Source organism: Sturnira hondurensis, unplaced genomic scaffold, assembly GCF_014824575.4.
Source record: "Sturnira hondurensis isolate 20B ecotype Veracruz unplaced genomic scaffold, ASM1482457v3 Scaffold0007865, whole genome shotgun sequence".
In the NCBI taxonomy this organism is placed as follows: Eukaryota; Metazoa; Chordata; class Mammalia; order Chiroptera; family Phyllostomidae; genus Sturnira; species Sturnira hondurensis.
Genome location: NW_028080496.1, coordinates 2,186,810 through 2,209,879, shown reverse-complemented (window position 1 = coordinate 2,209,879; position 23,070 = coordinate 2,186,810). Strand labels below are relative to the sequence as shown.

Here is a 23,070-nt window from a genome sequence, read left to right as displayed (position 1 = left end):
CCAGGAACTCCAGAGCGCTTGCAGGTGACCGGCTGCTTGGCAGAGCGCCGTGAGCCTTGCAGTAATTGCTCACCAGGAAAACAGCCCTCTCCGGGTTTCCCGCCCTGCCCTGCCCTGCTGGGTTCAGGCCACTTCCATCATCAGGCCTTTCTTGTTTCAATTATTCCGACTTTATTTTGCCTTCTTCCTCCTGGCCTTGTTTCGAAGGAGTCCCGTGCTATCCCCAGGGGCTCAGCAGGGTTCCCGAGGGCGATGTCGTTTTCGGGGTTAGCGTCCCTGTCTGGCATCACTTGGATGAAACGGGTGTGTTTTTTTTTTGTCTGTGAGCCGTGTTCTGACGGACACGGCTGCGGGTTTCAGCCCCAGGTCCCCGAGCCCGTGGGCACGTCGGGGGTGGGATGTTCTGTAGCCGCAGAGACCCGACCGTGGGCTGTAAGCTTTTCAGAAACTTCACGCGGCAATTATGCGAACCAGATGGTACCCTTTGGAGTTGCCAGACAGACACGCACGTTTGAAAGAAATACCTCCAGTGCATCTAGGGGGGCTCTTCGAGAATGCAGAGCAGCTGAGATGGCCGTCCTTGACAAGGGACGCAGGCAAAAGAAGGCATAATCCGTGAATGCTTTCCCTTTGATTTGCCCCTCAGACCTCGTAGGGGGCACTGGGGAGCGTGCTGGGGCAGGTGTGGGGGAACCGGTGGTGCCTCGGAGGGGAAGTCCCACACAGCTGGTGTCAAGAGTGTTCTGAGCAAAAGCAGCTCCCGGTGCTGGTGGCGTTAAGGTCTGCACGCCCCTGTTTGTTTGGGGTGACGCGGAAGGAGCCGGCCTCACAGAGGCCATCGGGGGAGACACCTCCCACCGAGCGCTGGGCTCTGAGCTCACACTGCGTTCATCGGTCTGGATGAGGGGATTGGACCACATGGGCGCGTCGGGAGAAAGTTTGATTCGGGCCGTCTTGGACAGTCGCGTGGAGGGAAGCTCTTTCCTGAGCGCCTGTGGCTGGGGTCTCTCGAGGCTTTTCCTGTGGTCAGGAAGGGTGCTTTTGCCCAGTCTGGGGCCCACGGGCCGCATGGGGCCTGGGCTGGCTGTGAAGGTGGCCCAACACAAAAGGATACATTTACATGAGACATGATGAGGTTGTTTTGGGGTTACATATCTCGGTGTATTTAACGTACACCGAAACGCCAGAAAAATCAGAGGGCCCTGGAAGAGCTTATGCGGGCTTTCTTCCAGAGCCGCGCCCACCTGGCCCAGCCTGTGCATGGCCCGGGCGGCAGGGCGGACCTTTCTGGGGAAAGGGTGTTGATAGGACATCGAGGATCGGAGCATCTCTCTGCTGTGGCGTTTGTTGAGACCGAAGTGCCACCAGAGTCTCACAGCAAAACTCACAGTCAGAGTCGTGCGTGGGGTGTGTGCACTGGTCTTCCCTGGGCGCTGGTTTCCACAGGATCTGGGTGTCGGGAGGGTGTGCTCGGGAGTGGGACACCTTCAGGGGTGTGGCCCTCGTCACAGCAGGTGCTGTTTGAAATCTGCCCACCAGGCCTGGGGACGGCACGGCTCTGTGTGTTCCCCACGCGCCCGTCTTCCGTCTCCCGCCGCGCACGGAAGACGCTGGCCCTCAGAGGCCTGTGAGGCGGTTGGGAAGTTGGGAAGATGCTGAATCGAGGAACATTAACCGACCCGTGAAAGACGAAATGGGATTGTCTCATGGGAGACAAACCCTTACATTTTTAAAAATGGATTTGAGAGAGAGGGAATCATGGACTTGTTCTCCACCTATTTACGAGTTCGTTCTTTGATTTCCTGCCCGTGCCATGAGTGGGGATCGAACCTACAACTCTGGTGTACCACACCTTCAGTTCAAAGAGGCCCTTACTTCCCGATGCAACGCTATTGGAAGGACACAGCGTCGCCTCGGGGTGTTCCCGTCAAAAACCAGAAGGGATCTGATGAGTCTCCTACAGAGTGAGTGCCTGGCACGTGGGAAGATGTGAAACACCACCTCGAGGACTCGATCTGCCCACTCTGCACCGTGGAAATTCTCAAGGCCCGACGGACACGCTTCTCCAGTAAATGAGCTGCAAAGAACAAGGAGAAATGAGGAGGAAAGGAATTTTTAGGAGACTGGGTAGACACCGCTGATGCCGAGTTCATTCCACTTTTATTTCTGCTACCTGCCCGAGGCGATTTGCTGGGGATGTCGGTGTCCCTTGGCCTGTGGGCTTCTGGGCTTTTATGCTGTGTGCAAAGTAACACGCCGCTCGGCCCTCTGAGCAGAGGGCCAGGGAATTAGTGACCTGGCGAGGGGATGTCTCTGGGATGGGTCCTCAGGCAGTGATGGATGGAGGGGCGTCCACACCCAGCTCCCTTCCTGTCCTGGGGGCCAGGACAATGCTCCGAGCTGCCACTGTCTCCCTGAGGAACTGGCTTTGTGCGTCCCTCCCTGGTGGGACCCCTCTTTGTGGGCTTCCCTTCCTGGGCTCCTGTCCCTGTCTCCCTGCCAGCGTGGCTGGCCCCAGCTCCCAGTAAGCTGTTTGCACTCGGGCCCTGTTTCTGGGGGAAGCCAAACCAAGGGCCAAACCAACTTGGCGCACTGTGCAGGCTTCATCTGCACCCGCTCTCAAACACACCATCTGCAGAAAGGTACGAGTCTGCTGGGGAAACGTGACCGCTGTGTGGACAGCTGAGCATCTTTAGGAATAGTCTTCCGGTTTTTTTTTTTTTAGGTGTGAGCATTGTTTCTGGGTTACGCTGAACGAGGGCTTATCTCTGAGATGTACAAGGAGGGATTTGCCGATGGAATCGTGTGGTATCTGGGATTTGCTTTAAAATAATCAACGGGGGTGGGTGGGGAAGGGTAGGGGGGGTTACTGGTGACATCACGCGGGCGGGATTTCAAGGCTGGGTGATGGCTGTGTTGTGCTTCATTACACGGCTCTGCCCCTGTTTGAGACGTTAAAAAAAATCTCCAAAATTTAATGTTAAGGGAAAATGTAATGAAGCCCCTGAGGCGCAGCCTCCTGGTCCTTCTCCTTCGAGTCAAGATTGTGTTACCCCTCCCCAGCCTTGGCTCCAGGGCACGCCAGCTTTCATTTGGGCTGGTTGCCCCCCAAAACATGGATTTGTTGTCCCACCTCTCGATGCGTTCATTGGTTGATTCTTGGATGTGCTGTGACCGGGGATCAAACCTGCAACCTTGGCGTGTCTGATCATGCTCTAACCTGCTGAGCTATCCAGCCCCGACTTGTACATGCCAGGGAGCCAGAGAGGGGCCTGGGGGTCAAGCCAGGTTGTGGGGCTTCTCCCGTAGAGCGCTGGCCAGCAGCTCTAACGGGCTGCCCACTGGGTTGTGGTGCCCAGGGGGTGGGGGCGAGGTGTTGGGGCAAGAGATACGAAAGTGCCACCCAGGAGGGGAATGGAGAGATCCGAGTCTGCCCTGTCCTTCTCACGGCCCTTCAGTGGCCCCAGGGGATAAACTGCCACTGCTTCCCACCCCTCCTCCATGAGTGTCTGCTCACCCAGCCTGCGGTCCAGGGCACCCTGTCCTGTCCGGCCACACAGAGGGCCAGGCCTGCGGTCCCCTCCGCCCCACCCTGCAGCATGTGGGCGGGAGTGTGTACCCACCTAGCCAGGCCAGGTGGGCCAGAAGGAGCTCCATTCCCCCCCTTCCCTTCGTTTTCAGTGGTGGAGGCTCCGAAAGGGGGAATCGTGGTCCCAGTACGTCACCCTCTCTAGAGTTCATGAAAGCAAGAGACGTGAAAACCAGCTCCGCCCTAACCCGAAAAGACAACGACAACTTGTCAGTCATGGAAGTTTATTTGTGAATCTCGCCACCGTTGCGTTAAAATGAAAACTTCTCCTTGCCCTCGCTCTTTGAAAGAGGCTCACTGTGTAAACTTCACCAGATTTCCCGACAACAGTTCACACCGCTGATGCGGTCCATCCATTTCTCGGAAACATTTTCAGCGTCAGTCACAAGCTGAGTGTGCGTGGTTCTCATCGAGCTGTGGATTCCAGCTGGGAATCCATTTATTTATATTTTCCGCTGTGTCACTTCTTCCTAGCTGTTCATCCAGGAAAGCGGACCTTCTCGGTAATTTGCTGCTCAATTGTGGGTTGAGTGGATAACTTTGTTTTTAAGTTAAGACTTGGTATTTCAGAGGCCCTTGTATAACTTGTCAGCCCCTGTTGAACTCAAGAAGTATACTAAAAAAACGTTTTTTTAAAAAAATTTATTTATTTTTAGAGAGAGGGGAAGGGAAGGAGAGAGGGACAGGAACATCAATGTGTGGTTGCCTCTCTCACGCCCCCTATTGGGGACCTGGCCGGCAACCCAGGCATGTGCCCTGACTGGGAATCGAACCGGTGGCCCTTTGGTTCACAGGCCCGTGTTCAATCCACTGAGCCACACCAGCCGGGCTAAGAACACTTTTAAGCAGAGGATTTAAACTTTTGGAATAGAAAAGAGGACCACCTCCTTTAAACAATACAATTTTTTTTTTAAAAAAAGGCCTCCCTAATTAGCTAGAAAACATGAATAATTCAGGGATTTTGCCCTAGAATAAGTAGACACTAGCCTGTCATTTCCTGAAGGAGTTTGCAGTTCCTTTGGGAGAGCTCCCGCCCCGTCCTGGCCTCTTCCACCAAATCTATTTTAAATCACACTCTTGGGAAAAAAGTCAACCAGAAACAGGGCCCGAGGTACCTCGGGCAGTTTCATCCTTCTGCTCTTTGGTCCGTGCACAGTCTCTGTGTCGGTAGCCACGCCTGGTGCCGGGTCCCAGTGAGGGCCTTAATGTGTGGGACCGGCCACCAAGGCCTTGTGATGAGGGAGAGACAGAAGAGGGTGTCATGGTAGTGTGTAAGGATTTCTTTTTTCCTTACTTGCTCCCACAAAGCGCTTTTTGTTGTTCATGCATGTGTGGTCATCAGGCGGCGCCATGCCCGATGCACAGCCGTGCCTGGTGCCAAACAACCTCGTCCTGTGTCGCGAAAGGCAGAACCGCTTGGAGGAGACAGAAGAGGGGGCGATCTTCGCATCATTCGCATGTGAATAAAACGTCTTTGTTCGTGAAAAAAGAAAAGTGCCTCTTATTGTTTGGGAGCTGTGTGAATTTGAAATGAAACTGATAGGCTCCGTAGTATATCTTTCAGGGGGAAAAATTAGCTTTGCTGATGCAACAACCTCCTTATAATAAGCATGAATCGTAATCGGGAAAACACAAATGCATTGTGGTAAAGTCAGGGCGACTTACGGGCCCTGTGGGAGTTTGTTTATGCGTAAAAGGCCACGTAACAAGGCCGGTGGAGTGGTGATTATCGGCCCACTATTTCGGTGTTGAGCTTCCTGGCAGCCAGAGTGAAAGTCAGAAGCAATGATATAATCCCCCCCCCCCNACCCCCCCCCCCCCCCCCCCCCCCCGCGGTCTGCCCGGCTGACATGGAATGAGTCCACCCCAGGCAGGGATGTGGCAGGGATTGGCTGTCCCAGAAAAGACCAGCCAATCAGAAGCGCAGGTTGAGTCCTGGACGCTGGGGGGGCGGGCACCCCAGTGTGGGCGGTGCCTCACCGAGAGTGCGGGCTACCTGCATCCTGCCGGGTGCCCAGGGCTCTCCAGCTCCTCCGGGAACATTGAAGTGCTCCCAGGCTCTCAGCAAAATGAGAAAAGATAAGGGCAAATAAGGGGGAAAAATGAGTTTCTAGCAAATCCGAACTTACTCGATTTCAGAGATTGTGCGCCTCCTAGAATTGTAGTAGTGAAAAGAAATTTTTGTTTTAAAAAAAATACTTCTTTCCCAGGAACAGGAAAAGTAGGAAAAGCACCTTGTTATTATTAGTAAGTTGTCGTTAATTATTAAATTTTATATTTATTTTTATAACAATATCTCATCATATAATTAGAAAATAATTATATAACTGATTTATAGTAATAAATGTGATTTATAGGACAAATCGATACATGGTGATTTTTACCTCATTAGAGTCTTGGATGGTACCTTTAAATGAGCCAGTTTGTAAAGTGCATTTAAAATAGGTTTCGAATTACAAAAACCAGGTTTATACATACATTTCCAGGGACCGGCCTGAGAGAGCGAAAAGAATGGTAACATTCATTTCCACCTTTTCTCTTATCAGCGTCTCAAAATAGACCCAGTGGCACTTCATTGTTACTATTTATTTGCTGCGATGGACGCCTCCCTTGACTTTAGTCCTTTAACCTTGAACTGAGGTGACAGGGTGGAAACACCCGAGTATTTCGAGCAGAGTTTGGGGGGGAGGTGCCAGGAGTGGAGGGCGAGGAACCTGCCTGACACCTGCTTTGTCTTCTCGGAGGGCGCCAGGGAGCAGGGGCGTGGGCTGGGCACCGGACCCTGTGCATTCCAACCTGCCCTCAGGCATCCTCACCATACGTTTTTTAAAGACATGACTTCTTTTATTTTTCAGTGACACTTAACACTCAATACTATTTGGTGTGCATTTCAAGGGTACGGCCAGGCAGTCAGCAGTCGCTGCATCCTGTCTCCTGTTCAGACGTGGCCGCTTCCTCATCCCTCCGCCCTCTGGGTCTGGGGCCTTAGGAATCCCTGCTTTGCAGGTGTTTCTCTCCGTGGGGCGCACTTGAACTCAGGGCCGTCTGGGCGTCTGCAGAAATCTCGGCTCCAGTCTTGGGTCTTACAGACTCTTCTTGGTTCCGGTCCCGAGCATGTCAGGGATTGTCAGACACCTCAAGAGGAAATTTCCGATGAGCGCTCAGGGTTACTTCTTTGTTTCTCCCTTTTTTTCCTGGACGGTTGGCCTCTGGTCCTTGTTTCCTAGGTGACAGGGCCCTCCGTTCTCCCCAATTCAGCCCAGGCCAATTCCAATTCCAGGCCAGGGCTTTCTGCCCAGCCTTTACATCCCTCCTCGCTCCTGAGTTGCAAGGGGACACTTGCCGCAAAGGGAAAGACTGTTCTCAGCCCACCTCCCTCCTTGGTGGCTCCCTGATGCCTTGGGAGAGTGTGCACCGTCTCAAACGTTGCAGTAATTTCAGTCTCACAGAGAGCTTCCCTCACCTCCCGCTAATGTTAACAATTCAACACCAGGGGCCCTAACTGTTTGTGTTTGTAATTGGGCACTGCCTGGTTCCCAGGCTGATAAAAGCAGAGCTGGAGGACCCCTCGGGCTGGAAGGACAGCCCGAGGGGCCAGGAGAGAGGGGGGTGTGTTTTGTCGCAGTCTCAGTTCGCCCCTCCTCTGTGACCCCTACGGGAGGGGGCGTGCTCTCTCTGGAAAGTATTCCAGTAAAGAAGTGGGCCCTGTTTTCTTTGTCAGAGTTAAATGGCCTAGGAGCCATCTTTGGGTCACATCCCCAGAGGCGGGTGTCTTGTGGCCCACATAATGGCAACATCCGGTTCCGCAGAACTCTCTCACCCGAGGAGGCACACCGTTGGCTTTTTCACATTTTCTCCTGGGATCTGGCTTTCTCGCCGTGTAAGTTGTTGCTCTGTAAAATTAGGGAAGATGACGGAGAAGCCAGGGTGTGTTTGGAAAGAGATCCTTGCCCCAGGAGAAGGCCGAGACGTGGCGGAGACGTTCAGCAACAAAACCCCAGCCATTGCCGATGAAGAGCCACACCCACAAGCTTCGAGCATCGCAAATAAAATCTCTTCCGTGGCCCCTCGGCTGTAGGCCTGGAATGCGCCCGGGCATCCTCAAAGGGCTCTCCCCGCCTGGTGTCTGATGGGCCCTACTGTTGGCTTCCACGTTTGAGAATCTGCATCGCCTGGCCCCGCCTCCTCTCTGCTCTCCCTACCCTTCACAGAGGCCAGGGATGCCGGGGACGGCCCTCCCACCCAGGACGGAGGAGCCTCTGCTCCGAGAGCCAGGAGCCCAGACGGGGACAGTCTACCTCTCCTTGGTTACTCTACCCACCTTGCCTCGTGCCCGGAGGCCCCCCCCCCCATCAATGCTACCTTCGAAATGCCCTTGGACAGGCCTGCTGAAAGGCCGCCCACCTGCAGCCTCTCAGAATCCCTTCTGGGAGTTGCGGACGTGCCCATCGCTTAGTACTATTGCCGGAATGCGTAACCGGGCCTCTTCTATTTTATTGTCTCCATGATTCCTCCTTGCGTTTCAGTCGAGTGTTTAGCTACTAAGACTTTGGTGGAGCTTTGGGCTCCTGGGAAGAAGGATCGTACCTTACTTATCTTCGTTTTTACAGGAGCACCTACTATGTGCCTTACATACAGTAGAAGCATAATAAATATCTGTCGAGTGAGTAAGATTGTGTGTCTTCCCGTGTCCTTAGGTACTTACTCCTTCCAGTGATTTTCTTCAAGGACTTAGACAAAAAAAAGAGAAAAAAAAATCCAACAAGGCAAATCTGAAGGGTTTCTTCCTTCTTGTGTGTTTGTGATAATTTGGGCCAGAAACTGGTCACAGATCATTGTCCAACATGGTTATTTGTCTTTATTTCGGCAGCTCTTCAGCGAAAAAATCAGTGGCATCGAAGGAACGAAACTAGATGACGAATTTCTTGACATGGAGAGGGTAAGAGGGCGTTTTCTTGTCTGCTGTGGCCCGAACCTGACCTTGACCCTGAGAGGGGACAGGTGGATGCAGTGCAGGAGACTAGGGTGGGGGTCCAGGGTGCCCGCGCTCAGGTGGGGGTGGTGGAGTCCAAGAGCCAGGTCTCTCGCACGCCTAAGCCCGGCCTTGGCTATGAAGATGGGGGTGCAGTCACCCCGTTTCTTAGAATGAACGGAAATCAGAGTGCTCCAAAGACGGTCAGTCCTGGCCCACAGCTGAAACGGCCCCAGCCACTGCAACTGTCTGCCTAGGGTGGTCTGTGCGTGTCTGTGGGGTGAGACCGTGCACCTGTATAAATGTGGGTTCCCCGGGCGGAAGCCCCGAGTCGGCCCCCGGGTCCCAGCAGCTGCATCACAAAGCACGTACGCCGTGCTGCCCTAGAGCCAGGTCCGTGACACAGGGTGACGGCGAGGGCCCTGCTCACCTCCCTCAGCCCCGCTGACAGCGAGGCTGAGCTCGCACGTGTGTGGTGGCATGGGGGAGACGACGGCGGGGCTCTCGCAGAAGTGACCTTGTCCCGTTCCAAAGGAAGGCAGCGAGTCTTTGTCCCTGAGCCTGCGTCCCACGTGGGGCGTCCCCGGGAAGCGCCAACCCCCGTCAGCTTCCTTCCCTTTGTCTTAGGGGAAAATGACTCCTCTGTTTGTTTTCCTGGGAAGTCATCGTTGGTCGTTTACCCGCACGTGATGTGTTTGTTTTGTTTTTTAAAGAAAATAGATGTCACCAATAAAGCTGTCACAGAAATTCTTTCCAAAGCCACGGAGTACCTCCAGCCGAATCCAGGTAAAGTCGGAACTTGCCTCGAACTGTTTTTCCATCGCTCCTTCCCTGGGACAGACGGACGCTGGTAGCCCACGCTGACTTGGCACTTGTGTGACATGATCTCGAGACAGTGCCCTCTGTGTCCCCAGAATGAGATCCGGTGTTTTCAAGGCAAGTCCCCCGCCACTCGGGAGCGGACAAGACCTGGAGCCAGGGTCACTCACCTGGAGGAGGGTCTGGTTCAGGCAGCCCGGCTCTGCTCGAGAAGGCTTGTTAAAAGACGCTTCAGAAACGCACTAGACGTTTTTTAAATGTTTGCCTGTCGAGCTGTTTCCTCTTTTTTTATAAAAAAATGTGCGCCACCCTGTTCTAAAGGGGCAGAGTTATTGGAAATGGCTTTCACGTTGTGGTTCCGATGTTCAAGTAACTCGGGCTCCGGAGTTAGTGGCAGCTTCTCCACGACGGGTTTTTGATGCCGGGGTCACAAAGCAGCATTCTCTAAAAATTTTTTTAATATAAAAATATGTTTATTGATTTGAGAGAGGGGAAGGCAGAGAGAGAGAGAGAGAGAGAAACATTTATGTGAGTGAGAAACATCCATTGGCTGCCTCCCTCCCATACGCGCCCGGACCGGGAATCGAACCCACAACCTTTTGGTGCAAAGGACGATGCTCCTGTAACAGAGCCGCCCAGCCAGGGCCAGGGAGCAGCATCCCTGATGGGCCGTAGATTATAGAAACCCGTGGAGGTGTCCAAGCCTTGAATCCTGTGGATTTCTGAAATTGCCTTTACTTTTTAGGAACTGATTATTTACAGTTACTGTGACGTCTCTCCCCTCTCCCTGCCCCGGGCCTTGGTGGTAGGAAGCAGCCCAGGCCGAACCATCTGAAAATCTAGAAAGGAAAACATTTAAAAACATGAATTGTATAAAAATCATGGCCCGGGCGGTTGGTGGGTGTAGCTTTCCTTAGGCCTGTGCAGATGGTTGTGGTTTTAAAGCAGTAACACCTCTCTGCCCGGCCTCGTGAGTGGTGGAGACGAAGCAGGCAAGTTCCTTTTGCTGATAAGTCGGCCAGCGCTTCCCGGGGTTCTGTGACCTGCGGTGAAGCCGCCTGAGATCCTCTCCTCCCGGGACTGACCCTGGGATGGGACGGGGAGACGCTGGCTGGCAGTGAACCTGTCCACATGGCCAGAGGCCCTGGCTGTTCCCGGAGAAGGAGAAAGCAGCCTGACAGCCTCTACTGCAGTGTGACGGCTACACTCACTGGCCGCTCGCTCCACACAGTTCCACCCTGGGAAGGAGGGGCGTGTGTGTGTGTGTGTGAGTCTGTGCGTGCCCACATGCGTGAGCGTGTTGGGAGTGTGACGGTGTTGCAGCCAGAGGCCAGGCAGGTCCGTGCTCGGAGGCCGAGGTGGGCAGGGTTCCCCACAGCCATCCCTGGGAGGGTCTGGAGCCTCGAGGCTTGAGGTGTGGTCCCCGAAACCCGCAGGGAATCCACTCACCCCAGACCGACTGCATCAGACGCTGTGTTGGCACAGGATCCCGGGGGATTGGTAGACAAATACGTGATTATTACAGTAAAAGAAAAGAAAAGCTTATACTTTTACTAGCTAAACTCATCTCACGCCCCGAAGCTGGGATGTGAGTCTGTTCAGTTCACACTCACATTTTTCGCAGCTGCCTTCCGACTGGGCCTGTACTAGTTTTTTCTGGGGTCCAACCAGCCTGCTCTTTAATGGGCAGATGCCTTAGCATCCCCTCTTCTACACCTTCTGTTTCGGGACATTTCAGAGGCATCTTTCCACTCTTTTCAGCAGAGTGCGATGTTTTCCTTTCCCCACACCGACCCAAGTCATGGGCAGGGTGCACCTTGTATAATCTGCCTTCCAGGAGCTCGGCCGGGCTCCCGAGGACGGACGCTGTCTTAGGTCCTGAAAACCCACGCAACGGAGCAGTGAGTCCCCCACTTCAGGAAGGAATGGGGAGCCCCACAGGAGAGACCCCAAAGGGTGCATACAGCCCTTTCTTGCCTCGGGTCCCTGACATTCGGACACGGCAACCTCGATTTCGGGTGCCGCATTTGTTACCTGCTCGGGGTCTGTCGCTCTGCCTCGTCACTCCGCAGAGTTACAAATGATGATGTTTTTAAGCATACAGAGCTAAGCTGGGAATGCTGAACACTGTGTCGAAGATCCGAGGGCAGGTGAAGACCACCGGGTACCCGCAGACGGAGGGTTTGCTGGGCGACTGCATGCTGAAATACGGCCGGGAGCTGGGGGACGGCTCCACCTTCGGTGAGTCTGCCCTGGGGCGCGCCCCTCAGGGGGCTTGTAGGTTATCTGTGAGGCCTTTCAGGGCTTGCAGGGTGGCTGTGAATAGGGTGTGAATTGGGGAAGAACTGAATTTCATATACCAATTCTTCCGGGAGGTTTTAGTACTTTTGCTTCTCAGGGGGTGGTAACAGGGAAGGGATATGGAAGTTGAGAATTCAGATAGGTGGCCAGAGAAATCCATCTTTGAAATGGGGGGGGGGGAGAGAGAGATTTTGAAAACTTTAAAAAAAAGAAACAACCAAATGTCCGCACACCAATTAGTCACAGAGGGCAACAACGTCTGTCAGAGAAGCATAGCGTGGGTTTTTTTTTTTGTTCCCTGTGAATGGGAACGAGGTGGGCTTTTTCTTCATTTTTTAATCTTGAAGGCAAACCCCTGGGGAACAGGTGAGGCTGCCAGGTGTGCCGACGCCCAGGGGCGTCCCTGCCGTGTGGCTGGTCACGGTGACCGGGTGGGGGGCATGGATAGACCAACAGTCTGGTGGCCTCCCAGGTGCCCAGTGACTTACGGGGACTTGGGGTGAGGAAGAGGGCTGATGTCAGGTGGGTGGGTTTATGCTGCTCGGAGGAGGGGCTGAGGGACGCTTTCTTGGGGCCGTGTGGCAGGACCTTCTCTGGGCCCTCCCTGACGTGCAAAAGCCACAGGGGATGCGGACGGAGCCTCAGGCCCCGCTGGAATCTGAAGCACAAACCTTGGGGCAGGGAGACAGAGTGCCTGATCTGTGCAGAGCGCCATCGTTGGGGCCTTCCACGAAAGATACCTGGAAATGTCTCTTTCCAAGCTAAATCACCTGATGTCCTGGGGCATGAGTTGCCAGAGTTGGAGCAGAAGCAGAAGCCCCTGGACTATCTCTGCCTTGTTGGGCAGGGAAGAATCGCCAGGCTGGAAAGGGACATCCACTCTCCATGCGGGTGACTTAGAACCAGATGCCTGAGACTTGGTGAAGGAAGCCGAGCCTCTCAGGGGGCAGGAAGCTGCCAGTGGGCCAGAGGGAGTCCCAGCCATATTTCCACCGAGATTTTGCAGGGTCCTATGACGTACACTATCTACTTCTTTAAAAAGAATTAAGACGATGATGCTATCCCAGCTTTACAGGTGAATAAGCTGTATCCCCCCTCAACCAATAGGTGAGACTGTTGAAGGTCAGAATTTGTTAGACAGACACATTTTATGTCTTCTAGCCTGGGAGTTGGGAGAGACCACAAGCCCTGCCTTTTTACAAACTCAATTTGGAAACGCCCTCCCCAAACAGGAAAACCAGTTCGGTCTGGGGCAGCCTGTCTCAGAGATGTTTGTAAGACAAGCCCCAACGTCACTGTGCGCAGCTGCAAGGACGCGGGTTAGCTGGTGCCCAGGTACCAGGGCTTCATCCCGCCAGAGCCGCCCGTCACGCCCGGGCAGGCCCCGCCCACGCTGCTGGGAACGCCCCCGGTGAGGCTGCAGCCAGGCTTTCTCTGACATCAGGGTGGGATGGGCGGCCTTGGAACCCTCTGAAGGGCAGGGGGCAGCCTCAGGCAGCCAAGATGCGATTTTGTTCCTTTATTTCTATTGTGATCTCTCTTGGTTGACGCTCAGCTCCGATGACGACTCCATCCTTTTATGGTTTACAAAGAGGGGCTGTGTTCTGAGGCCATTCTAAGAAACCCTTGGTACCAGCTCACAAAAGTGCGTGGGTTTTTTTTTTTTTTTGGTTTGTTTTTTTTTTAAATGGATCTTTACCTCCACCTAGTGGCCAGAATGGTGAGTGCCTCGGCTTGTCAGCCTCCAGGTGAGCTTTAGGAAGACATCGTTGAAGGTAGAGAAGAAACGTAGATTTTCAAACAATTTTTTTCCCCGAGTCAGTCTCAGAGCGAAGACCTTGTTAAACCATCCCCTGCGAACTTTGGGAAAGAAAGAAAGATTACCGGCAACCTCTGCGCCCTCTGCTAACGGCTGGCTCCTTTCTACTGGTATTTTCTATCCCAGGCGGCGCACTGATAGAAGTCGGCGAGTCCATGAAGCGCATGGCCGAGGTGAAAGACGCCCTTGATATTAACGTGAAGCAAACATTCATTGACCCACTGCAGTTGCTGCAAGACAAAGATTTAAAAGAGATCGGGGTAAGTTTTCTCGGCTGGAAACGTACCCATTGCTGCTTAAAATGAAGTTCATATTGAAAGCCATTAGGACGGTTCTGTAGGGACCCAGTGAAAGCATCAAAAGATTGTGAGCAGTGAAAGAAAAAAAAAAACGCCCAGTGATGCCCACCCGGCTGCCCGGGCAGGAGCTCCTTGTCTCGTAGCTCATCGAAGCCAGCGAGAAACCAAGCTGAATGCACTTATTTCCATGGCTGTTTCTCACGGGAAAGGAATTCGAAGGCTGCGTAGCGGGTGTTCGATCATGAAACCCATGTTGCAGTCATTCGCTCCTTTGGATACTTTGCATGAATGGTCGGCATTGCCCCCCGGCTTCATTTTTGTTTTGGGAGACTATTGCGGACGGCCACCCAGAGCACGCGCGTGGGTGCGTGTATCGCATGGCTCGTAGCTCGTGCTCAGCTTGCTCTGTCGCTGTCGGGGGGCTCTGTGGGAGACCCACAAGTATTCCTGACTCAGCAGGGGTGTCCAGCCTGCGGCCCCGCACAGCATCGTAAATTGACTTAAAACATTATGAGATTTTTTTTTTTGGTGGTTACACGTCGCACTGTGTTTACTGTGGGGCCCAAGACAATGCTACTTCTTCCCCTGTGGCCCAGAGATGCCAAAAGGCAGGGCACCCCTGTAAGAGGATGGCAGAAACTTGTGTTTTTATCATCTACTTCTTAGTGAGGAGTTGTGCCAAATAGTGCCAAAGGGATCGCCCAGGTTTTGGTGTGGTTAGTGTGGTTGGAAGTTCTTTGGACACGAGCAGAGCCGCAGTGAGGGAGTTCTGTGACAGGCCTCGGACGATGGAATCGGAGTGTGGATGCTGTGTCCTTCTGCCATCCATTCACTCACCCATCGGTCCGTCCGTCTGTCCACTCTCCATCCATCCATTCATTTCATGAATAAAGAACTCCTTGAGAGTTTGCAGGGAACTCTCATGGATGCCAAGGTGCTACCACAGCGAAGTGTGAGGTGGGCTCCCGCCCCCGACGGCGGGGGCCCAGGAGAAAGAACAACTCTTCTCGGAGCAGGACCGGGCGTCTCTGCGCCCCTGAAGGGCTGTTCCCTCTGTCCCTCAGCACCACCTGAAAAAGCTGGAAGGCCGCCGCCTGGATTACGATTATAAGAAGAAGCGAGTAGGTAAGATACCGGATGAAGAAGTCAGACAAGCAGTAGAAAAATTCGAAGAGTCGAAGGAGCTGGCTGAACGAAGCATGTTTAATTTTTTAGAAAACGACGTAAGTATTTAACCCCAAACGGGGCTTTTGTGGGGATGAGCCAGGCTGACTCGATGTTTATGGGGACGTGCTCTGGTGCCTTGGCTGTTGGAAAAGTTTCTAGTGGAAAAGTTTCTTTCCGCTCCCCTTGTCTCCTGCCTCTGAGATAGCTTTGCACATTCAGCAGGTCCCAGTTGGAGTCTCAGATCTTGGGGTGTCCAGTGGACCCCAGGATGACTTCCCAGCTCTGCCGGAGTCGGCCCCAGGGAGGTGGGGGGTCGCGGGAATTAGCCGGTTGACGGCCACTGTACTTGAGGCTGTAGCGTTGCTGGTTTTTCGGGATGCAAAGCCCACGTCAAGGGCCCACCTGCTGGTGGACCCTTCCCAACCCCACATGTGTTGGAAAGAACGCTCATTGCACTCTCTCGTGTGGTCCCGTCACCCTGTACACAGTGCCGAGCGGGTTTCAAAGCAGGTATTAACATGGAAATTCGTTTTCCCGAGGACAGGGCGGCGGGGTGCAGGTTTGCCCAGCACGCAGCCCTGGCTCTGTCAGAGGAAATTTCTTTCTCTTTGTGGCAGATTCTGCTCTGATCTCTTGAGGGTGAGGCGCTGGACTTGTTTTAAAAGTATGTGTCAGAGGCAAAGAGGTGAAGCGTAAGGAATCTGTAGGGTTTTGTAGGGGCCAAGCTGTCACAGGGTTGTTTATTTGGTTTTGGACCTGTGGGGCTGGGCTTGTGTTTTTCCGGCCACAGGGCGCACCAGACAGCAGTGGTGGGCTTTCCTTGTTCCCAGGCTGGTCCCGCCCGGCACAGACCCCCCCTCGGAAAACCACGTCCGTCTGAAATGCATGCTGAGCCCATGTTTGAAATGGTGTCGGAGTGGGTAGGGAAAGTGGGGTGCACGGAGAGAAAGCATGGTTTGTAACAGCGAGTGAAAGCGGTTTGACTCTTGGAGGCAGGCACATCGGTGGGTGGGTTTTCCCCGGGTGAGTCCCTGTGTGGGGGTGGGTGGGGGGGGTAGCGAACAGGGCGGACTTTGCCCCCAGCCGAGGAAGTGATGTGGAGGCTTCCGGGGCTTGGGAAGGAGGCGCGGATCTTGTCTTGTATCTGTGTCTGGAAACGGAGTGGGGGGGGGGGACCGTGCTGGGGCCCCTGTCCCCTCCACCCGGCAGGCCTGCCTCGGGGGCTTCTGGAGATGAGCGTATGAATCCCTCTTTTCTGTTGCAACCAAGGAAACTCCCAGGCCTGCTGGAAATGTCCTCCTATGATGCACTTCCAGGGTTTCAGGGCTTCCTCAGGTGACACAGCTTTTTGATTTTATTTTTTTTACATCCACTCTTATTTGGCCCAGCGTTCCCGAAGGTCTGGCGTCATGGGACAGAGCGGTACCCTGCTCTCTATAGTTTATTCCTTTCAGCTGTGTGCCTTAGGGGAGACCTTGGTACCTGCACGGGGGTGCCAAGCGTCTGCCCTGGCTTCCCTCCCTGCCGAGAAGCTCTTCATTCTCTCCATCTCCTGACTGGACCTAAGTAGAAGGGGACCGAAAGAGACACCCCCGTCAGGAAGCAGTTTATTGGCTCAGGGATGGTTTCCCTCCGAACGTCAAAAGCTTGCTCTCCGCTTCCAGATCTTTAGCTCTGTACCAGGGCCTGCAGGCCAGGACCGGGTGGGACGNGTGGGTGGGTTTTCCCCGGGGTGAGTCCCTGTGTGGGGGTGGGTGGGGGGGGGTAGCGAACAGGGCGGACTTTGCCCCCAGCCGAGGAAGTGATGCGGAGGCTTCCGGGGCTTGGGAAGGAGGCGCGGATCTTGTCTTGTGTCTGTGTCTGGAAACGGAGTGAGGGGGGACCATGCTGGGGCCCCTGTCCCCTCCACCCGGCAGGCCTGCCTCGGGGGCTTCTGGAGATGAGCGTATGAATCCCTCTTTTCTGTTGCAACCAAGGAAGCTCCCAGGCCTGCTGGAAATGTCCTCCTATGATGCACTTCCAGGGTTTCGGGGCTTCCTCAGGGGACACAGCTTTTTGATTTTATCTTTTTTACATCCACTCTTATTTGGCCCAGCGTTCCCGAAGGTCTGGCGTCATGGGACAGAGCGGTACCCTGCTCTCTATAGTTTATTCCTTTCAGCTGTGTGCCTTAGGGGAGACCTTGGTACCTGCACGGGGGTGCCAAGCGTCTGCCCTGGCTTCCCTCCCTGCCGAGAAGCTCTTCATTCTCTCCATCTCCTGACTGGACCTAAGTAGAAGGGGACCGAAAGAGACACCCCCGTCAGGAAGCAGTTTATTGGCTCAGGGATGGTTTCCCTCCGAACGTCAAAAGCTTGCTCTCCGCTTCCAGATCTTTAGCTCTGTACCAGGGCCTGCAGGCCAGGACCGGGTGGGACGCTTTGAGATGGCCCAGAGCCCAGGGGGACGCAGGCTTCCCTGCAGAGCCGGCCTTGGTCCTGCCTCCGACCAGCGCGGGCTCTGGCCCCCCACGGAGTAATTTTCTACTCCTGGTGCAGGTAGAACAGGTCGGCCAGCTGGCTGTGTTCGTGGAGGCCGCCCTAGACTACCACAGGCAGTCTGCCGAGATCCTGGAGGAGCTCCGGGGCAAGCTGCAGACTCGGTAAGAGCCCCCGTGTGCAACCCCGGGGCTGTTAGAGCCGATGGGCGTTGCTCTGTCTTCCCGTCTCTCCATCTCCCTTTCCTGTCACCCGGCTGTATTTCCATATTTCTTCCACGGGTGGGTGTGGGATTGGCCTGAGATAATACGTACGTGGCGGCTTCGGCCGGAAGGACAGAACTGGGAAAAGGGAGCTGGCAGTTTCTCTCCTCTTCCTTTTCTCTAAACCCCTTTTCCGTGACCCGTGTTGAGGGCGGCCAGGCAAAGGTACTCACTGGCCTTGAGTCCAGCCCCCACAGTACTGCCTGAGGCCCCCGCTCCCCAGTAACAAGCTGGGGGTGGCGATGGCGTGCGCTCCCTCCTCAGCCTCCGGGGAGGTGGCGAAGAGGGAGATGAAAAGTGAGTCCGTATCTGGAAAAAGACGTGATTTATGCCGACAACTCAACTCTCAGGCCACATTCGTCATCTTGACTCCGAGAGGCGTGGAGACTGAGAAATTCCTTCTGAGCCATCACAGAGAGATGGCTGTGTGCCTCAAGCCTTCAAGGATCAGCGTGTCTGTCCTACACTGCTTTGAAAATTAGAGATGTCGTATGCGATAGGACATCACTATGATGTCACATGTAGTATGACATCACTGCAACGGCATAGGCACGGTAACCCCGTTCGTTAAAATAAAGGGTTTTTAAAAAGGACCCTATTCTTTGATGACAGAACATTGTCTTACACAGGATTAAGGGCGTGGATACACTTCCAGGGATTTCACGGCGGAGGGGAGACAAAAGGTGTGGATAGTCAGTGAGGCGCCCGCTCTGTGGATGGACGGTGACCTGGAGCTCACACGAGCGAGTTTGCATTTTCTGTCTCCTTTCAGGGAGAAAGAGAAAGAAGGCGGTTTTTATTGTCACCTGCCCAGAGAGACTTTGGAAGAGACACATTTCAAATATGCCGTTGAGCTGTGACATTTGGGACGTTACTGCTAGCGCTTGGGGCTGCTCTAGAATCAGTGTGGGAGTCGCCCCCTGAGTCTGGGACTCCTCGGGGCGCAGTCGACGGTGCTGGGGGCTGCGCGCGGCTCGGCGGCAGCTCGTGACCCGCCTTCCGCTGTGTGTTACAGGATATCGGTCGCATCCACGCTGTCCAAGCGAGAATACAAGCCACGGCCCCTAAAACGGAGTCCTAGTGAGCTCAACGGGGTGCCCAGCGCCTCCACGGCCAAGTTGACAGGTGAGATGCCTGTTCCGTGGGCCCGTGGGCTCCGGGGGGGAAGGCATTTGCCACCACCGAGCATGTGCTCACCTAGTGTGCTGCTCTGTTCTCTGGAACACCCTGAGACCCTGACATTTTTTTTTTTTTAGTTATTTGATAACTCCTCCCCCCTGCCCGTACACCAGAAGGTACCAGGTTCCTGTTGTTCTGCAGCTTGCTTTTGTCATCGCGTCACTGTTTCTTGGAGTCATTTCCGTGTCATGCATATAGGTCACTATTTCTTTAACAGCTTCCTACTTTTCCGTTTACACAGACATGTCCCTACTCACGGCCACGAGGGTGGTTGCCAGCTAAAGCCGATATCTGCAGAATATTTTATGGACACTGATGGGCTAGTCTTCCCTTGGGGATGACGTTGTCTTGCCGAGTGATCGAAAGTTTTAGGTGATAGTAGGTGTCGTGTAACCAAGCTGTCCTCCCTCGAGCGTACGATGCTGTCAGTGCTGAGATGCCTGCCTTCCTGAGCCCAGGTCATTAGACTTCCGTTTTTGCCGAGTGTTCATGGGTAAAAAAGTGGTGCTCCATCTTTTTTTTTTTTTATGGTACTCGATCTTAATCTTTCTGTGACGCACTAGGGGCGTTAAATGGTTTTTCTGTATTTTAACTGGCCATCAGTATTTTTTCGTGTCTGAGTTGTCTGTTCACGTAATTCCTGTTTTCCTCCGGTAACTTCCTTTGTTTCATTGATTCATAAAAATGCTTCACCTATGGGGCGATGAAGGGTTTTTTTTCTCCATTTGTTAGTGAGTTTTTAGCATTCTTCGTATATTCTGAATACAAGTTCTTGGACATATTTGTGGCTTACAGATATTTCCTTTTACTCTACCTTCTTCTTGGTCTCTTTGCAGTGTGTTGGGTATCAAATTTTAAAACTTTTGATGACATCCCATGGACCAATTTTTTTCCTTTTATGTTTGTGCTTTCGGTGTGAGGTCTAAGAGTTTTTTTAAATATTTTATTTATTTTTAGAGAGAGGGAGCAGGAAGGAGAAAGAGAGGGAGAGAAACATTACCCATCCCGCAACCCAGGCATGTGTCCTGACCGGGAACCCAGCTGGCTGTCTTTTGCTTCACAGGCCCGTGCTCAATCCACTGAGCCACACCAGCCAGGGCCAGGTCTAAGAGTTCTTAACTTAGCCTTCGGTCCCAAAGATTTTCTCCCATGTGTTTTTTTCCTCCAGAAATTGTATACTTTTTTACATTTTAGCCCATGATCCACTTTGAGTTAGTTTATGTGTATATGTGAGACTTTGGACAGAGTTCCTGGATTTGACATTTCTCCTCCGTAACACCCTTCCCCTATAGGCTCTGAAGGCAGGATTTTCTTCTCATGCCGCTGCTATGCGTTAAGGGTTTTTTTTTTCCTTTTCTTTTTTTTAAACACTTTTTATTTTTCCATTACAGTGGACATCCATTATTATAGGAAGCAATAACGTGAAATAAAACAGTAATAACTAATAGAACAGCATAGCAGTCACGCTTATTGAATACTTACTGTGGGTCAGGGGATAGACTGATTGCTTCTTACGTGTTTCTAGTATTGCTACGCTTCCCATTTCACAGATGGGTAAGTGCAGTTTTCTCAAAAGGTCACGGAGCCTGTAAGCCACAGAGCTGGGCACGTGCACTGGTATCTCATTTTACGTCATTCAGAAGGAGTCTTGGGGCTGGGTTGGGCTGGGCAGCAGTGTGTAAATTGTTCGAGAGCCCTGGGAATGGATTTATTTTCAAGATTTCCGACCCCAGGGAACCCTCGGCCGGCCTGGGGGCTGCTGTTGGCATCTGGCCTGGAAGAGGGAACCCCGGCGAGGACAGGGGTCTTGGCTTCCTCGTGTAGACCGTGCCTGTCAGGTCTGGGGTTCTTCCTTCTTGGCCAGTAGCTGAGTCCCTTGGGCAGATGACGTTGTTAAACCCGAGTTCACCGTTGCGCAAAAAAAGGTGTCTTTTCAGAAGGCTCAGCGCCGTTTGTCACGGGCCTGTCCCTCCTCTGCACCCCCGCTGCCCCCCCCCCCCCGAGTGGCCCCTTGGTGGTAGTCCTGGTCCCCAGCCCCAGTTTCCCCCCAGCAACCCCGGCCCCGCCTCCTTGATTTGTGGGTGGAATTTGCGAGGGCAGCGGGTCCCGCACGGTTTGTTTCAAAGGCACGGTTTTGAAAGAACTCGGCATTTTACGGCCCGCGTTGATGGGAACTTACTTTCCATTAGGATTCTGAATGATTTGCACACAATGTTTATAAAGTGAAGGAAAAATGTCAAGCATTTCACTGACGATTTAAAGCAAAGCTCCCAGGGTTCTGCCAGAAATGAAATCCAAGAACATTTTCTTCATCATTTCTTCTTCCTCCAGAAGAAAACAATTTTTTTTTGGTAAATTTCAAAAAGGGGGAGATGAAAGAACGTCGGTCAATTAGGCCGAACCTGTCGTGGGGCCCAGATGGAATCTTTGATAATGTCATTTCTAGGCGCTTATGAGAAGGGGTAGAGCCAGCCAGCACTGGAGAAGGGGGCGGGCGGGAGTGGAAATCACATCTTGAAATGATGGATTGCAGACCAAGTCCAAGTGCGGGCCCTGGCTGGGAGAAAGCACCTTCATTCCAAGCCCGTGAGTATGGCGTCCTGACGCCTCATCAGCCTGTGCTGTCCCCAAACAGGGGAGGCCGAGGAGGCCGAGAAGAGCCCTTGAACGGGGCAGAGTGACCGGGTAGTTCCCAGAAAACCACTGGCTTGGAAAAAAACAGTATAAGAACTGGTTGTCTTCGCTCATGTATCTTCCCACCCAGGTCATTTTTTTTTTCATCAGGCCCAGGTTGTCACTTGGTGAATCAATTATAAATGTAAAGACTAGAGGAAAACAGTATATTGTATATATATATTTTTTATCAACACATTTTTATGAAGGTTTTTTTCTTCACTGAAGTTCTTAAAGAGGGTCCAAGTCTGTGTAACCCCAACGGAGGGTTAATGCACTCCAAGCTGGGGTCCGCTTCAGAAATGAGAAAGGCTGAGGCCACGGGTGTGTCAGCGCGATGCCACATAAATCTTTCCCGTGGCTCGCACGAGGACGTTCTAGCCTCCTCTTGGTATGAAAGGGACTTTTATGCACTTCTGGACACTTCTAAGGGGGCTGGGAAATAATGTCTGGAGCCGGCCCTCCCCCTCACTGGAACAAAGTCCCTAGGATTACATGAAAAAAGAAACACGGATTCAAAAGTGAAGTGTGAAGTCTGAACATTAAGAAAGACGTGCGTTTTGCGAAGAGACATACGCCTCTTTTTTTTTTTTACCGAAATTTCCGAAGAGGAAATGAAATTTTCACACGGCAGTGGGGATTGCTTAGTCAGGAGGCCATTTCTTACTTTTCTCTTCTTCCTTTCCCATTCTCGGGTTTCTGGTTTTCTTTTCCCTTGCTTACCCACCCCCTGCCCTGTGTTCCTGTGTGCTGTCAGCTCTAAATTCTGTGGCTGCCGTATTTATCTTTTTACAAGCGCCGAGCATTCTTTGAAAATGGGAAAGTATGTGGGTTGAACATTTTATAATTTTTATATTTAAAAAATTGCCCTGGCTGGTGTAGCTCAGTGGATTGAGTACGGGCCTGCGAACCACACGATCGTGGTTCGATTCCCAGTCAGGGCACATGCCTGGGTTGCAGGTTAGTTCCCAGCAGGGGACACATGAGAGGCAACCATACATTGATGTTTCTTTCCCTCTCTCCTTCCCTTCCCCTCTAAGGATAAATAAATAAAATCTTTAAAAAAGTAAAAATAATAAAAATAATTCTTATAAAAGTTAAAATAAATAAAAAATATTTACTAATTTTAATTTTATTTATTTATTTTTAGAGAGAGGGGAAGGATAGAGGGAAAGATTGATGTGTGGTTGCCTCTCATGCGCCCCCTACTGGAGACCGGGCCCACAACCCAGACGTGTGCCCTGACTGGGAATCAAACTGGCGACTCTGTGGTTCACAGTCCAGTGCTCAATCCACTGAGCTACACCAGCCAGGGCTGTATTTCTTACATATTAAAAACATGAATATGTGAGCTGTGATGATTATGGTTCCATCAGTAGCCGCTGAGATGGGAAAGGGGAGGAGAGCTTTCTGTATTTTTCAGTCCAAAGGAAGATTCGGAGCAGGTTCTCGCCAGGCCAGGAGCGGCTTCCAGCGCCGTTTCCAGTCTGTCGGGAGCAGGGGGTGTTTGGG

General features: G+C 52.8%; 1 protein-coding gene across 4 annotated transcripts in view; it reads left to right on the top strand.

The window, feature by feature from the left end:
• Window positions 1-23,070, top strand: part of SH3GL3 (SH3 domain containing GRB2 like 3, endophilin A3) — a 38,043-nt gene that overhangs the window by 5,158 nt on the left and 9,815 nt on the right. For 3 of the 4 annotated variants that reach the window (XM_037053511.1, XM_037053510.1, XM_037053512.1), the window contains exons 2-8: window positions 8,460-8,528; window positions 9,275-9,347; window positions 11,478-11,621; window positions 13,627-13,760; window positions 14,864-15,022; window positions 17,504-17,607; window positions 18,722-18,831. In XM_037053511.1, the coding sequence (XP_036909406.1) occupies window positions 8,460-8,528; window positions 9,275-9,347; window positions 11,478-11,621; window positions 13,627-13,760; window positions 14,864-15,022; window positions 17,504-17,607; window positions 18,722-18,831 (793 nt within the window). Of the gene's footprint in view, window positions 1-8,459; window positions 8,529-9,273; window positions 9,348-11,477; window positions 11,622-13,626; window positions 13,761-14,863; window positions 15,023-17,503; window positions 17,608-18,721; window positions 18,832-23,070 lie in introns of those variants that run through there. The other variant, XM_037053513.1, reaches the window with a different exon arrangement.